At 32.9% G+C, this 17,091-nt stretch overlaps 1 protein-coding gene across 1 annotated transcript; it reads right to left on the reverse strand.

Moving 5' to 3' along the window:
- Positions 1 to 12,595: 12,595 nt before the first annotated feature.
- On the reverse strand, positions 12,596 to 14,437 carry LOC149264738 (putative disease resistance protein At1g61300). The gene is made up of 2 exons (XM_089390325.1): positions 13,464 to 14,437; positions 12,596 to 13,290 (listed from the first exon to the last, which is right to left on the reverse strand). Exons 1-2 carry the CDS (start codon positions 13,569 to 13,571, stop codon positions 12,754 to 12,756), a joined length of 645 nt encoding a protein of 214 aa, XP_089246451.1. The 5' UTR covers positions 13,572 to 14,437; the 3' UTR covers positions 12,596 to 12,753.
- Between the last annotated feature and the right edge of the window lie 2,654 nt (positions 14,438 to 17,091).

Raw genomic sequence — 17,091 nt, forward strand, 5'->3', positions numbered from 1 at the left:
TCAGATGGACATAAAGACAACATTCCTCCATGGCATGTTACAAGAAGAAGTGTACGTTGCGAAGCCATAGACATTTGAAGTAGAGGATCAAAAATCACATGTTTATAGCTTGAAGAAGGCATTGTATGGCTTTAAGCAAGCCCCGAGAGCATGGTATGCCCCCAAAGACAGTTATTTGGTGAAGTTGGGATTCGCAAGAAGCAATGTTGATCCCAACCTCTATTTCGAGATAGTCCAAGGTATGTCATTGATTTTGGTTTTATATGTTGACCGTCTATTCTTGAAACGTAGTGAACCCCTAATGATTGAGTGTAAGAGGGAGTTAGCCTCTAAATTTGAGATAAAAGACCTTGGTTTCATGAACTACTTTCTAGGCCTTGAGGTGTGGCAAAGGCTCGGTGAGATTTTCCTTTCACAAGGAAAATATGTCATGAAGCTATTGGAGAAATTTGGAATGACAGATGCAAGTCCTTGCCAACACTGATGGAAATGAATTTCAAGAATTTATGTGGAGAACTTGTAGGATCTAACTTGGCGAATCCAGCCAAGTATAGATAATTGATTGGGGCTCTAATGTTCTTAGTGAACACTCATGCATACATATGCTTTGTAGTGAACACGTTGATTCAATTCATGACTAAGCCTCTCCACGCACATTAGATTGTCGCTAAACACATTTTGAGATATTTGCATGGGATGCTCACCATTGGTATGAGATACACTGCGAAAGATGTTCGACTTCATGGATATACTAATGTTGATTGGGCAGGAAATGTTGTCAAAAATATTGATAGTACCTCTAGATGTTGTTTTAGTCATGGATCTGCCATGATATCTTGAGTGAGCAGGAAGCAGAAGTCTATAGCATTGAGTACTATCAAGGCATAGTACATTTCCACTATCATGGCTAGTTGTGAAGCAGTTTGGTTGAGGAAGCTCTTTAGAGAGCTATTTGAGCAAATCCTAGACACTACAACAATATATTGCAACAACAAGATTTGGATATGTCTGGTAGATAATCTTGTATTTCATGACAAGCCCAAGCACATAGAGATTCGATATCATTACATTCAAGACATGGTACATAGAGGAGTTGTTAGACTCCATTATATATCGAAAAATGAGTAGATTGCAAATATTCTCACCAAGGCTTTTCTGAATGGGAATTTCTTGGTCTTCAAAGAGAAGCTTGGACTATTGGATGTGACCCTTTACGATAAGGGTATTCATTGATCGAGAACACTGAGCTGACTCTTCCCCCTTGTCTAAGATCCCAAGGTGAGGAATTGAGATGGAGGGCTCATAGGGTTGAGATATCTCTAGACAATAGGGTCGTAGATATTTCTCCTCTATCCAGTAACCATAGGGTTGGAGATATTTCTCCCCTATCTTGGTCTTCGTAGAGTATACGCCATTTTACATCATACCCATAAGTTGGGATTATCGGGATTACCACTCCCCGTTTAGCCAACGGTTTGAGAGTGTACTTGGGGGTGTACAACCAAATTTGATTATGATGGAGGTGTTCTACCACGTGACTCTTGAGGGTCATTGTTGGTAATATTAGGGGGAAATAGGATGGGTTGAGATCTTCTCCCCTATATCACCTATTGCTTGATTTGGGGTTGAAGATGTTTTGCTCCCCCATGAGATTCTACATTGAGATGTGCTCCCTGATGTTGATTCAGGCTGAGATGTTCTTCCTAATATCATTTTCAGATTAAGATGTGCTCTCCGACGTTATAAAGGGTGGTATTTAATGCTCCCAAATCCTTCTTCTTTAGATTCGAGAATGTTACAATAGATAGAGTTGAGCAGAGATGGGACATGATATGACGACAAGATACACATGACATAATGTAGTTGGAATTTATCCCTAGATGAGAGGGAGTGTTAATTTGGTAGCTTAGTGACAAATTCCAACCATAGAGATCGATTCCTCTTTTTGAGAGGACCAATTTTGATTATTGAAGTGATCAATTTGGACAAGGGAAAATCTACTTATGAAGAAAATCCCACATATGCACATTTGGACAGATCATCCGTAACATGAAATGGTCACCCTTGGAAGCCTATAAATACAAGTGACCTCAATCTCATTTGGCCCCCACCAAGAATCATCTTATTCTCTTCTTCATTGATTCATTCACATAGGTATGTGGTCGGGTTGAGGAAAGAGGTTCGCACAGGTCTGAAATAAGGTCTGGAGCTCGCATGTGTTCTAAGGTTTTGGTTTCTGACCAGAAGCTTGTCAAAGGAAATTTTCGACTCTAATTACAGGCTAGCAAGCTCAAGGGTGTGGTTGGAAGGTCTCAACTTCATGCACAACTCTTCCTCTATGCGGTTGGGCTCTAGGGCTAAATTTTGACATATGACCGAAGTTGACTGCAGATAAGAAAAATTGTCTCCGATATATATTGATGCTATAAACATATTTTTGAATGTTGTTGGATGATTTTGTGTTGGGATCATTGTACTCTCTACTGAACATTTTATGACAATCTAATAGAAGAAGATTTTTCAAAGGGTTTTCCCCCTTGTGGGGTTTTTCCCTAGCCTTTGACCAAATCTGGTGTCTCTTGTTGATTGTCTCCTTTGTCATTGCATTTATTGTTCTATCTTCAATTATTGTTGATGATTGCAAATATTATTTTTTATTGAAAAGATTGTTAATTGAAGAATTGAGTTAGGCTAAAGCAATTAAAACAACATAGAGCAATGTGAAAGTTAGCAATGACATGTTATGAAGTATATATTGCAAGTCATCACACTCTCCAAATTGGTTTAATTGGTTCATTTCTCTCAACTTGTTAATGTCTTAATGTGAACAACTAAAATAAACCCAAATTTGTGAGCTTAGACCTCCATATAACTAAACAACTACAAATTTATGTTTGTGCAACATTGTCATAGTCCATTTTCAATTAATTTTTAAAATTAAATAGCAAAACCTTTTCCATTATCAAGCATAATCACCATTATGAGAAATGAAGAAAGCAAGCTCTGTGATAAGCTAGCAATGAAGGTCTTCCTAATTTTTTTTTCCTTAATCTCTATACTTCCATACATTATACCATTAATCACAATTTTAAAAATCCAAAAATTTCAATTAAAAAATAATATCACTTGCATAAAACAATATATTTGCTTGTATAGAATGGTTCAATTTTTTTTTGGGAAATTCAAATTTTAATTATCAAAATTTATATGTATTTAGTTTTTTTTTTAATAAAACAAAAAAATAACATTAGTCAAGTCTAAATCTGTTTCTTTTATATATATATAAAATTAATCTTAATAAAAATATTTAATTTTTATAAAATTAAAATTAAAATCTAATTAAAATAAATATAATGTATAATTAAAATACATAAAATAAATTCATTTTATCCAATATTTCTTAATTATTTATGTTTTTTTCCAAATCTAAATAATACTATTATTTTAATATATCATATTTTAAAATTTATACAATCATTAAAATTAAATTATATTAAGAATATTTATAACATAATTAATTTTCTAAATTTATAAAATTTATAATATTATTAATGAATTGAAAAATACTATTTTTTCTTTTTAATATATTGAAAAATATATATATGTGTTGGTAGTCAACATTGTTACCACTTTTATATACGACAAAATTTATTTGTGTTTCTCACTCTTTTTTTGGAATAATATAAAAAAGTTATCCTTTTCTTCTATTATTTTGTATATATTATTATTTTTATTTATTTAAGTTAAATAAAATAAAATATATATTAGAATAAAAATAAAAAATTTAATTAAAATAAATATAATGTATAATTAAAATATATAAAACAAATATTTTTATTAATATTTCTTAATTATTTATTATTTTTTCTGAACCTAAATAATAATACCATTATAATATATCATAATTTGAAATTTGTACAATCAATAAAATAATAAATTAAGTTTTATTAAAGATATTGATAATTAATTAATTTTCTAAATTTATAACATTATTAATAAATTTAAAAAAAAAATGTATTTTTTCTCTTCACATATGATATATAATTATGAAACAATTGAAGAGAAAAACATGAATAATGAGTCATATATGAATGTTGATAAAGAAGTAGATTACATTTATTGATCATTGATTATAATGCATAGAATTTTAGAAACATCTATAAATTTCTTGGAGCAAATGGTAAAACTTTCTGTTCTAAAATTCACCATATCTAGGAACATCATCTTTTTCTTGTTGTAACTTTTTTAAAAGTGTTTTTGTGCTCGTAGTGGACATTGTTACCACTCCTACATTTCAAGGTTTTCTAAAATTTTTGAACATCCATATAATTTTATACTACAAATGTTTTTGAGATTCCAATAATTTTTTGGCACGATCATTAATGATAGTTATGATAGTTAAGATAGTTATTATCAGAGGATAAGTGAAAGTTTTAATGGTAGTAAGGAGCAATTGCAGGCCGATGGTAATGGAATCTCATTATGTTGCTTTTCTTTATCTGATTCTTGGGATTAAAAAAGTTATGCTGCTCTTCTTTAACTGATTCTTGGGATTAAAAAAATGGAGTAAGATAACAGATCATTGTACTTTAAAATGTGGTGTGAATATATATAACTACTCGATTCAACTTTTTTGAAAATTTCTGTGTAAATTATAAAACACAAACTTATTGTCACTCTAGCATCTGAACAAAAATTGGCCGAGGAAAAAAAATAGAATACGTGATAAACCATTATGTTATATTGGCTTGCTTTCAAATGAAGAGTTTTTTGGTTGACGTGATAGAAAAGAAAGCATCGACAGTTGGAATGGTTGTTATTATTAATTATCGTATAAACTGATAAATGTCTTTCAGATTAATCACATCATTAAGATTTTGTCGATATTTTGAACCAACTAATGTGGTTAATCCTCAGGACAAGGTGAGAAAACCAGTCAATCTTCAAGAATAAATAGCATGGATGCATTATTGCCCCAAATTAGCCGTTGGAAACTAGCCATTCATGATTAGTTAATCAGTAAAAATCCAAAGAATTATTTATTAAAACAACAAAATTTGGTTATAATATAGCTGTTAGGAAGCATAACTATATATATTAATAATGGATAATAATACTATATGGGTCAGGATTTAGTTACAAGGTATTATTTAAGAATGGGTCATAAAGTATTTTAGAGGGCCAACAAAGTGTTAAGAGTTAAAATTGCCCATGTTGATCCTATCTCCAAGGTTCATCTCTCGTTTAAGGACCACGGATAGGATTGCCCATATCTTTAGAAAGAATAATGTTTCCTCTTTGTTCAAACCTCTTAATACCATCAGAAATTCTCTTGGTTGGGTTAAACACCTTGTTGACCCTAAGGACACAAAAGATGTTTACCTTATTCCATGTTCTTGTGGTATTCCATATATTGGAGAAACGAGTCAACCAATTAACGAGAGGATCCATGAGCATGTTGTTGACATCAGGAACAATCGATCTCGCTCATCGACTCTAGCTGAACATGCGAAGAAATCCAAGCACCATGTTTGCATTGAGGATTCTCGAGTTATTGCTAGGGTCGATCATTTCCACCATAAAAAGCTTAGGGAGGTGATTGAGATTGAGAAACATGCCAAAAATCTAAGCAGGGATGATGATTGGAAATTAAGTAGGAGCTTGGTTCCGGCCCTTTCTTCGTGATTCCACACCCCCTGTCTCCTCTCCCTTTTTTTTCTTTTTTTTTCATATTCTTATTTCTTTGTTTATCATTATTAATTTAAGTTCTCTCATATCTTTTATAAACATATCATATTTTGTAGCTTGTATTTCCCCTTTTATTAAATTCATAATAATAATATTATAAATCAATTTAATTTATAATAATATATATATATATATATATATATACTTTATTAGCCCCTAATTTATTTATTAAGTTATAATATTTTGATACTATTTATTTAACATAATTATAATAAATAAATAATTAAGCTCCCAATTTCTTTTTGATATATAATAGTTTTATCTTATTCTTAACCACTTTATAAATTTATAACATTTTTTACTCTTAACCCTATTATTATTTAATATTTTATTAATCCATTCTCGACATTTGAGCAATTCGTTAATTAAATGTGTGTAACTCTTGAAGTCCATCTGTTGGAGTGCATTGAAGTTTTATATGAATGTCGTATCTCTGGTTATAATATTGTGTCTCAGGCTGTATATGATGCATTCTTCTGCGTTCAAGCTATTATAAATAGAACAAGATACATTATATCCGGATGAATGACCGTGTAGTGAATGGAGTGTTGAATGGCCCATTGGAATTATCTATATACATTTGAATGGTGGGTGAATCATTATTTGAATGGTGTGTGTATCACTTTTTTATATGCGTTAGCCTTTTTGAAGACCGTATTTGGAGTTATTTTTTAATACCATAATTCTTTACATGGCACATATATTAAATGGAGCATATGGATGGCAAATACCTCGAGTTCCTATTTTGAGGGCTGTATTATAATATATGTTATGTGGAACATTATTATAATATATGTTATGTGGACCATATGGGGTATGTAATGAGATATGTGAGCATTATGTAATATGTCATGAAGGTATATTGCGAGATTATATTTTTAATTGAAGGCTTTCGAAGGTATATTTATTTATTTTTGCAATTATTTTGAGGCCACGTCAAATTTTATGATGCATTCACTCATCTCCATAGTGGCAGTAGTTCTCACTCACAAAGAGAAATACCCTGAGTGGTCTCGGAAGATAAAACACACCTTCATTTTCAATGAGTTGTGGAAATGGATTTGTGAAGGAGAAGGAGACAATGCACCTGCAAAACCCACTTCAGATAAGGACTTTTCCATTTGGGAAAACAAGAACAACAAGGCCTATGCCTTAATTGCAGCGTCAGTAAATGAAAAAGTGAGTTGCCATATTTCACCATTTTCAAATGCCTTTGGATCTTTAATGAAATTGAAGGAATTGTATGACCCACACTCTGAACTTGAATTTATTAAATTGATGATTAAGTTGTTCATTCTTGAGTTGAAAAATGATGACCGTATTGCCTTAGCATCAAAAGTAAGATCCATTATGCATGATATAAAGGGAACTAGTTTTGAGATAGATATTCCTCTCATAGCTTATGTCAGGGCATGATATCCCACCTATTCACATTATCTTGAGTATTGCAAGCAAGCGGAAACCTTAAGGAGATTACCTTTGACGCCATTGAAAATCATTTTCCTAAGAGAGAGAAGGCTTTTGGGAAGAATTCAACTCCTCAGTCTACTTACGAAGTTGAATGCCTTGCACAAAAGGAGAAGAATCATGCTCAAGATCTTCTATAGGAAGAGGTGGACAAAGAGAAAGAGGAAGGAGGAATTTTAGAGGCAGGGGGCAGACATAACCAAGGAGAAAAGTCTAATCTTCATTGCATATGATGCACTAGAGATGGAAATGATGCATCCATGTGTAAGTTTCCATAGGACAAAATTGAGCAGGAAAGGAATGAAGGGAAAAGTAAAACTAATGACAAAGGGAAAAGTAAAGTACCTAAATCCTCTCACTATGTTGTGGCATATTGTAACAATGGAGTAACTAAAGACTTTTTCAATGCCTCACTTGATTCATGGAAAGATGACTGGTTGCTTGATTCAGGAGAAAATTTCCACACGACTTTCAGGAGAGATTTCTTTGAAGAATTCACTCACAATGTTGATGGAGTAATATACTTTGCAAACAAGTCAAAACTCAAGCTATCAAGCTCAAATTGCCTGGTATTCCAAACTTTCTTCTGCATGATGTTTTATACCTCTCAGAGCCGAGGAGAAACTTACTGTCTTTGGTCCACATCTGCCAAAAAGGACAATCCATTCATATATTTGATGGCAAGGTCGAGGTCATAAAAGCATCATATCACTCACTTGTCATTATGGGGATAGAAGAAGAAAGACTTCTAAAGTTGCAAGGAACCTCTATTCGTTCACAAAACTTCTCATACAGTTCTCACTATGATGAAGGTACATTTCCATCAATATTTTATGGCATGCTAGATTAGGACACTTGAACTATGACAACCTTTGATTGTTGAAGAAAAATGGTGTTATTGGTTTGCCTATAATTCAGCAATGTGATGCTTGTATCTTAGGAAAGCACAACAAACAATCTTTTCATGATTCTCATTTCGGAGCACATAGAAAACTTGAACTCATTCATTCAGATGTATGTGGCCCAATGCCTATTCCTTCTACAAATGGTAAATAAATATATGATGACATTTATTCATGACTACACTAGAATTTGTTGCATTTATTTATTAAGAACAAAACTGAAGATTTTGAAACATTCAAGAACTTTCATGCATGGATTGAAAATGATACACAATCTCATATTGGCTCTATTCTCATTGATAATGGAAAATAATACACTTCAAATGAATTTGAAAACTATCTTCGCTAGAATGGGATCAAACATCAAACAATTATGTCTTATAATCCCCAACAGAATGGAGTATTTGAAACAATGAATAGGGAAATCTTAAATATGGTACATTCCATGATGTTTTTCAAGAATGTTAAATTGATGTTTTGGGCTGATGCAGTTTTATGTGATGTGTATATGAAGAATATGTGTCCATCTAATGCTATAGAAAACAAGCCTCCCTATGAAATGTGGTATGGCCACATTCCTTTGGTGAGGCATCTCAGGGTTTTTGGTTCCACCTATTATGCCTTAATACCTTAGGAACAGAGAAACAAACTTAGTGCAAGGAGTCATAAGTGTATCTTCTTAGGGTACTCAAATACCTCCAAAGCATACTGTCTCTATGATGAAGCCAATAAGAAGTTTATAATATCTAGAGATGTGATCTTTCTTGAATCTTCCAAAGCTGACAATATTGTTGAGCGACAACTTGATCACTTGGATACATTCAGACATGTAAAATATTTTCAAGGGTTTGATAATCAAATAAGGGGGGATTCCTGTACTGGATCAATATGTGGAATCTTCTTCTGAAACACTCTCTCGCCCACATGAAGCTTCAACCACTAATGACACTTTGATTTATATGAGAGACATAATTGGGAGACTAAATCTTGATTTAGCCCCATCTCAATCAACTGAGCAACCTAGGCCATCTCATAAAGGTCCTCCTAAATGGTTGACAAAGACACTTGAAAGTGTTCATCCTGATGAGGTCGGAAAGAGAGGAATAAGAAGCTCAAGCAGAAAAAATGGAGCTGATGTAGATGATTATGATTCACCTGTTGATATGGATGTTTCTTATGATTGTGAACTGAACTTGTCTACAGATTTCGAACCAAATTCCTTCAAAGAAGTTGCTTCTCATGATGAATGGAAAGAAGTGATGCAGAAAGAATATGATGGTTTGATAAAAAATGGCACTTGGAAGCTAGTTGATCTTCTATTAGGAACCACATCAATTGGCTGCAAGTGGGTCTTCAAAAACAAGTATAAAGAAGATAGCTCACTTGACAAGCATAAAGTCAGGTTTGTGGAAAACGGTTTTGCACAAAAGGAAGGGGTCGACTATGAGGATAATTTCCCCCCCCCCCCCCCACAACAAAATGGGATACCATCGAGACACTCCTTTCCTTGGAAACACATAGCGATTGGAAGTCCATCAAATGGATGTAAAAACTACTTTCTTAAATGGATATCTGAAAGAGAATGTTTTTATGTCCCAACCAGAAGGATTTGTTGTGAAATATGCAATCTTGTAAAATCCTTGTATGGCCTCAAGCAAGCTCCCCAAGCTTGGTACGAGAAGTTAATTGAGCATCTTCTGAAACTCAACTTCAAACATAATGATCTTGATGATGCAGCCTTGTTTTTCAAGAAAGTTGTATATCTTTTGTTGTATGTAGGTGATATTTTGATGAAAAGTAACAATGAGAGCTACATTTCATCCATAAAAAACGAATTGAGGAAACGTTATGAAATGACATACTTGGGCTATGTTCACTACTATCTTGGATTGAAGTAACACAACATCCAAAGTTGATATTCCTCTCTCAGAAAAAGTACATTAGAGATGTGTTAAATAGGTTTGACATGGTTGAGTGCAATCATTTGACTACTCCAATGGAACAAAGCTTAAATCGCACATCCACTGAAGGAAAATAATTTGAGGATGCAATGAAGTATAGACAACTCATAGGAAGTCTCAACTACCTAACTACTACCAAACCAAATATTTCATTTTTTGTTGGAATCCTCTCCAAGTTTATACAAAATCCTTGTGAGGGTCATTGGTCTGCTGCAAAAAGAGTTCTAAGGTATTTGAAGGGAACTCAAGACTTTGGACTTAAGTATACACAAGTGGGAGACTTCAGCTTGATTGGATACTTTGATTTAGAACTCAATGGAGATAAAGAAACTAGTGTATCTACATTAGGTTACGTTATGAGTCTTTGATCAGGATTCGTCTCTTGGAGGTCACACAAACAATCAATTCCACTAGATTCCACAGCTGAGGAAAAATATGTGGCAAAAGCTGAAGCAACAAAGGAAATTGTGTGGCTGAGGAAAATTCTAGAATATTTGCAGGAAAAACAAGTGCATTCTACTCCTCTCATGATTGACAACACTTCTTCAATAAAGTTGGCCAAGAATCCCAAGTTCCATGATCATACGACGCGCATCAATACAAAATACCATCTGATTCGACATCATGTTGAGGCCAAGATAGTCCACCTACGTCATTTTTCCACAAACGATCATATTGCAGACCTCTTTACCAAAGCGCTTGGAAGAGAAAAGTTTGAAAGATTCAGAATGATGCTTGGACTCACCAACATCCCTTCAGATTAAGGGGGTGAATGTTGACACCTGATCTTTGGGATTAGTTAAATCCATGTAAATATTGTAAATAGAAAATAAAGAGAATTAGAAGACAAAGAGAAACTGGGAGATGAAACTAAGAGTCTCTCCATGTATATATCTATGATACATCTTAATGCAAAGACACAATTTGATTTGAGGAGTTACCTCCACCTGACAAAAGTGAATAACCAAAATATTCGTAACTAAAATCAACCCAAATTTGTGAGCATTACACCTCCATATAACTAAACAACTACAAATTTATGGTTGTGCAACATTGTCATAACCCATTTTCAATTAATTTTTTAAATTAAATAGCGAAAATTTTCCATTATCCTATTGAAAAGTGTACATGAGCATAATCACCATAATGAGAAACAAAGAAAGCAAGATCTATAGAAATGGAGGTTGTCCTAGCTTTTTTGCCTTCATTTCCATGCACTTATAACTTATACTATTAATAGCATTTTTAAAAATCCAAAATTTTAATTAAAAAGCAATATCACGGGCATAAAACAATAATTTTACTTATATAGCATGTCTCAAGAATTTTTTTTGGAAATTCAAATTTCAATTATCAAAATTATCAAAATTTATTTGTATTTCACTTTTCCTTTTGAAAAATACCAAAAAATAGCATTACTCAAGTCATTTTCTTCTATTCTTTTATATATATTAAAAATATTATATAATTAATCTAAATAAAAATATTTTATTTTTATAAATGAAAAATAAAATTCTAATTAAAATAAATATAATGTATAATTAAAATACATAAAATAAATTCATTTTATTAATTTTTTTTAATTATTTATTGATTTCTTTTTATAAATCTAAAATTTATACCATCATTAAAATTTGGTATTTTAATATATGGTATTTTAAAATTTATACAATTATTAAAATTAAATTATATTAGAGATATTGATAACTCAATTAAATTTCTACATTTATAATATTTTTTTCCTTTTTATGTGTTATTTAAATATAGAAATGCTCAAAACAAAAAACATAAATAATTAATCATATATAAATATTAATGAAAAAATAAATTACAATTATTAATCATGAATTATAATACATAGAATTTTATAAATATCTATACTTTTTTTTTCGAGGAAAAAGTAAAATACTCTTCGCCATATCTCCTCACCAATATTTTTCTAAAAGTATTTCTGTTTTGGTAATCGACATTGTTACCATTCTCAACTAACTATTTTTTTTAAATTATATAAAGAATAACTTTTTTGTGTCATTTTTCTATTCTTTTGTATATACTAATTTTATTTATTTATTTAATCTAAATCAAATTAAAAATATACTTTTATAAAAAAATAAAAATTTTAAAAGATAAAAATTCTAATTAAAATAAATATAATGTATCATTACATATACAAAATAATTAATTTGTATTAATATTTTTTAATTATTTATTAATTTTTTCTCAAATTTAAATAATAATATTATAATAATATATCATACTTTAAAATTTATAGAATCATTAAAATTAAATTATATTAAAAATATTGATAATTAATTAATTTTCTAAATTTATAACATTATTAATAAATTAAAAATATGTATTTTTTTTTCTATAAATATAAAAATGTTGAAGAAAAAACATAAATAATAAATTGATGAAAAAATAGATTATATTTATTGATCATTAATCATAATACATAGAATTTTAGAAATATTTATATATTTCTTGGAGGAAAAGGTCAAACTCTCCGTTCCAAAATTCACCGTTTCTCCTATTACTTGCCGATACTTTTCTAAAAGTATACTTTTCTAAAAGTATTTCTGTGCTGCTAGTAGACATGGTTACCACTTCTACATTTGTATTTGTTCTTTTGATTGTTTCAAGATTTTCTGAAAGTTTTGAACAACCGTACAATCTTATACCATGAGCTCTAACCAAATAATTTGGTCTTCCGGGAAGGCAGCAGCTAAGTACAGAAAGCACAATTGGAGATTAATGTTGCAGTTGCCCAGTGCGTCGTAACTCAACCTGAGGCAATCATAGAGTTCGCTGTTGGCGTTCGACAACCTGTGGACTGCCAAGTCCCATTCTTGTGCATCAATAATTCCTGCCATTGCCCTCCCTACTGCTTTGATTGCCAAGGGAAGCCCTCCACACTTTGTACACACAACCCTCGCCTTTCCTTCGTCGATGTTTGCTGGCAGATTTCCATTGTTATGTGGAAATGCATGATAAACAAACAGCCTCCAACTGTCATCCTCGACCAAATCGCGTAATGTAATCAATGTGGACTTGTCTGCGTTAACTCCCATCTCCAGCAGCGTTTTCTGGTTCCTTGAACTCACAACAATTTTGGAGGTGGAATGGTCGGCTAGCCGGAGTAGACCCAATTCCTCTAGCAATCTGCCACCCTCCTCCCATACATCATCCAAGAACAACGCAAGCCTTCTGCCCTGCATACTCTCACGCAACCATATTTTTATAGCTTCTTCATTCATATTTTGATCTGGATTTATGTTTGCTTGCATGCCTATTTGGGAAGAGAGTTGATTCCTAAGATTTGTGAAAGATAGAGACTCCGAAACAGTCAGCCAAGCAACAATCCATTGGAAAATAAATCCCTCACCTTTTTGCTATTGAAGACGGACTTCAGGAGGAGGGTTTTACCAGAACCACCCTTGCCAAGCACGCCAATGCACGAAAAGGAAGAATCGCCCTCTGCCTGTGCCTCCATCACTCACTTCTCTAGTGCTGCAAAAGCATTGTGTTGCCCCACGATGAGGGCTTCGTTGATGAAGAAACCTCTTGAAGCATCAGGTTGGGTGGACGTCGCAGAAGTAGAGGCTGCAACTGGAGAGGTGTGCAACTCTTCGATTCTTGAAAGTCTCTCTCGGAGCTCCTCATTCTGGAGCATGCTAATCAAAGGAACTGATTGGAGATGCTCTCTGATATCTGAAATCAAGCGATTGTACTGCATTGTTGCGCCATTGCTGATGCTGGTCGGAGAAGCGCATCCATCTCCTTAAGCCATTTATTAACAGCTGAGGGTCTCAGCTTATTGTTGCTTTGAGGAATTGAGATTTTCTTGATATTTAATTGCAAGCGATAGTGCTGGATCTCCTTCAACTTTGGCTCAATTTCCAGTACCAGGCGCTTCAAATTGGCCAATTCTTTCTTGCAACGGAGAGCAATGTTAACGTGATCGATAATTTCGTGGATAGCAATGTCTATGACCACATTAATAAATCCAGATACGAAACCAGGATCACCCATGATAAAAAAAATATGTTCAACTCCCTTGATAGCACAAAATAACAAAGCCCCAGAACTGTGAATATCAATATTGAGAAATCTCAAAATGAAAAATTCTCTCCAGCTAATGAAATCCGGAACCAATATTAGCACTACAAGAGCAGAGCCTTGTAGAAGGGAACCAGAAATTATGTAACTAAAAACCAACCCGGCATTGTGAACACTAATGCTGAGATTTTGTAACCTATAACTGTCCCACATTGATAGATAGGACAAAAGAATTGCACACTTATGGTTGTGCAACATCGCCATAGTTAGTTTTTGTCATTTCAATAATGAAAAAAAAAAAAAAAAAATCTTTCATTCTTTTTCCAAGGATGTGAAAGCGCTGTTGTTATTTCCACCTTTATAGCTCCATAAATGTCCGTAGAGATCTTTCCTCCTTACGTCATGGCGTGTTCCCGACCATACATCGGGCATGGTCGGGAACATGCCATGACGTAAGGAAAAGGGGTCTCTGGACTGTAAAAGACAGGCATTTATGGAACTATAGAAATGGAAATAGCAACGACCTAAATTGAAAAAGCATGATCGCCATTATAACAAACAGTGAAAACGAGATTCGTGACAGCTTGTGCTGTAATGAATAATGAGGGCCCCTCCAGCTCCCATGCTTTCTTTTTTATGATGTGAACCACAGAAATCTTCATTTGAAAGGAAGACAATATAACACAATTGTTTATCACTTATTCTATTATTTTTCTTTGACCAATTTTTGTTACTATGCGGGAGTGACGATAAGTTTGTGTTTGATAATTTACACAGAAATTTCAAAAAACACTGAATCTAGTTATATATATATATATATATATATATATATATATATATTCACACCTCCAAGGATCACTTAAAGAAGATCAGCATAATGAGATTCCATTACCATCGGCCCCACTTCCTGTTCAATGACGACAGGAGCAAAGTTTCAATTTCACCGAACTCAAAGGGATGGATAACTTTCATCATAGAAACTTTGATAATTTTCTTTTCCTCACTTTAAAAGAAAGTTCCAACTTTCATCATAGAAACTTTGTTAATTTTCTTTTCCTCACATTAAAAGAAAGTTCCCGGAATTTTCTCTGCCACAAGGAAAGGACAGATAATATTGAGGGCCCTTCCTTCTTCCCCTGCCTTATCAGAATGATGTGAACGAGAACACTCTTCTTTTGAACGAAAGCAAAGGTAATGCTTTTTTATAGATTTTGTTTAGATTTGATGGAGATTTTCTAGCCAAAAGGAAAGGACAGATAATTTTGACGGTCCTTCTTGCTCCCCTTTCCTTATTCTGAATGACTGTTCTTTTGAACAAAACAAAGGTAATGCTTTTTTTTATAGATTTTGTTAGATTTGATAGAGATTTTCTCGCCAAAAGCAAAGGACAGATAATTTTGACTGTGCTTGCTCCTGTTGCCATGTTCTGAATGACGTGAATGAGAACGCCCTTCTTTTGAACGAAAATCAAGGTAACACAATTATTATTATGCATTTAATGTTTGTTTTATTTTAGATTTTGTTAGATTTGATAGAGATTTTGTCGGAATGATAAGTTTTGAATTTATTAATATTTTTTTAACTATTAAATTTAATTATATATTTAAATATACATTTAAAAAGAAAATCACAATTTTTTACAATAATTTACTCCAAAAAAAATTTATCACTGCATTCTAATGTCAATTATGCTTTTTTGCCCTCAAAGTTATGGAAATTTCAGCGATATTTTGAAAAAATCTAGCAAGGATCTAGCAAGGATTTTTGTGAATTCATGTAAAAGTTGTCAAACTTCATAATTTTAGGTGTCCTCGAGGTTTTTGATGGTGTTGAATCTATTTCCATCATCAAAAACATGATTCAAACACTCCCTCTATAAGATTTTTTGAAATAATTCTCTTCTCCCTGTAAAAAAAGACAATTCCAAGGAAGACAGATCTTTTTTAATGAGAAAAGACCATGAGGAACAAAAGGAGAGAAATCAAGGAAAGTGAAAGTCTAACACAAGACATTACGTATGTGAGCAAGTCTAACACGGGACATTGTGTAGGTGAGCAGGACACTGCAACTTCTGACGAGTTCTTGCGCTGGACTTGTTCCAGTGGAACCCTTGAAGAATCCTTGCAAGTTGGGACTCTACACTGCACCAGTGGTCTTGAGGTTTGGAGGTTGGACAACTTAGGATTGATAACTATACTGTCTGGACGAAAGGAAGCTCGGGGGGAGACTGGACGTCATTCCTAGCCTCATGGTTGGTAGGAGAGACTTCCTGGTTTTGGCAAGGAATTAGATAAGTACATTTATATTATTGTATTTGTTATGTTTCTTTTCTTTTAAAATAACAACATTTCTGACTGAGGAAGTAAAAAAAGAATTGGATGAAGAGTACGTCTTTGTATAGAAATAGAATTGTATAGTATTACTTCATAGCAACATTTCTTGCTAAGGAAATGCAGACAAAATTGGATAGTATATGTCTGGTTTTAAAAGAAATTTGAATTGTACTTCTTGTATAGAAATAGAACTATACAATATAACTTTGTATGGAAAAGAAATGAGACAGAGGAAAAAGAAAGAAAACAAGTATACTGTGGAATAAGAAATCTTTCATATATTATTGATGAGCCTAGCTATTGCAACAATAATGTTGCAACTCCCAGGGCTACCACCTTTACTTATCAACCCGGGATTCGTACAAACTTGGAGGTGACAATGCTATATGCACAAGTAGAAGTGAAGGTCCTGCTTGTTGTCACTGTTTTTCTAGCAAGAGACCCCAGAGGTTCCAAGCCAAACTTCTATAGGGTCAGAAGAAGCTTAATTCTTTGATGGAAGGAGAGCAAACCTATTCTAAGATACAGCTACTCTACTGTAGTAATGAACAAAACATCATGAAATGCTAAACTTACACCATAACCTAACTAACCAATTAAACATCTATGCTAAGTAGAATT

Source organism: Pinus tabuliformis, chromosome 6, assembly GCF_031772625.1.
Source record: "Pinus tabuliformis cultivar Carrire ecotype Pingquan chromosome 6, CPIR1, whole genome shotgun sequence".
Lineage (NCBI taxonomy): Eukaryota > Viridiplantae > Streptophyta > Pinopsida > Pinales > Pinaceae > Pinus > Pinus tabuliformis.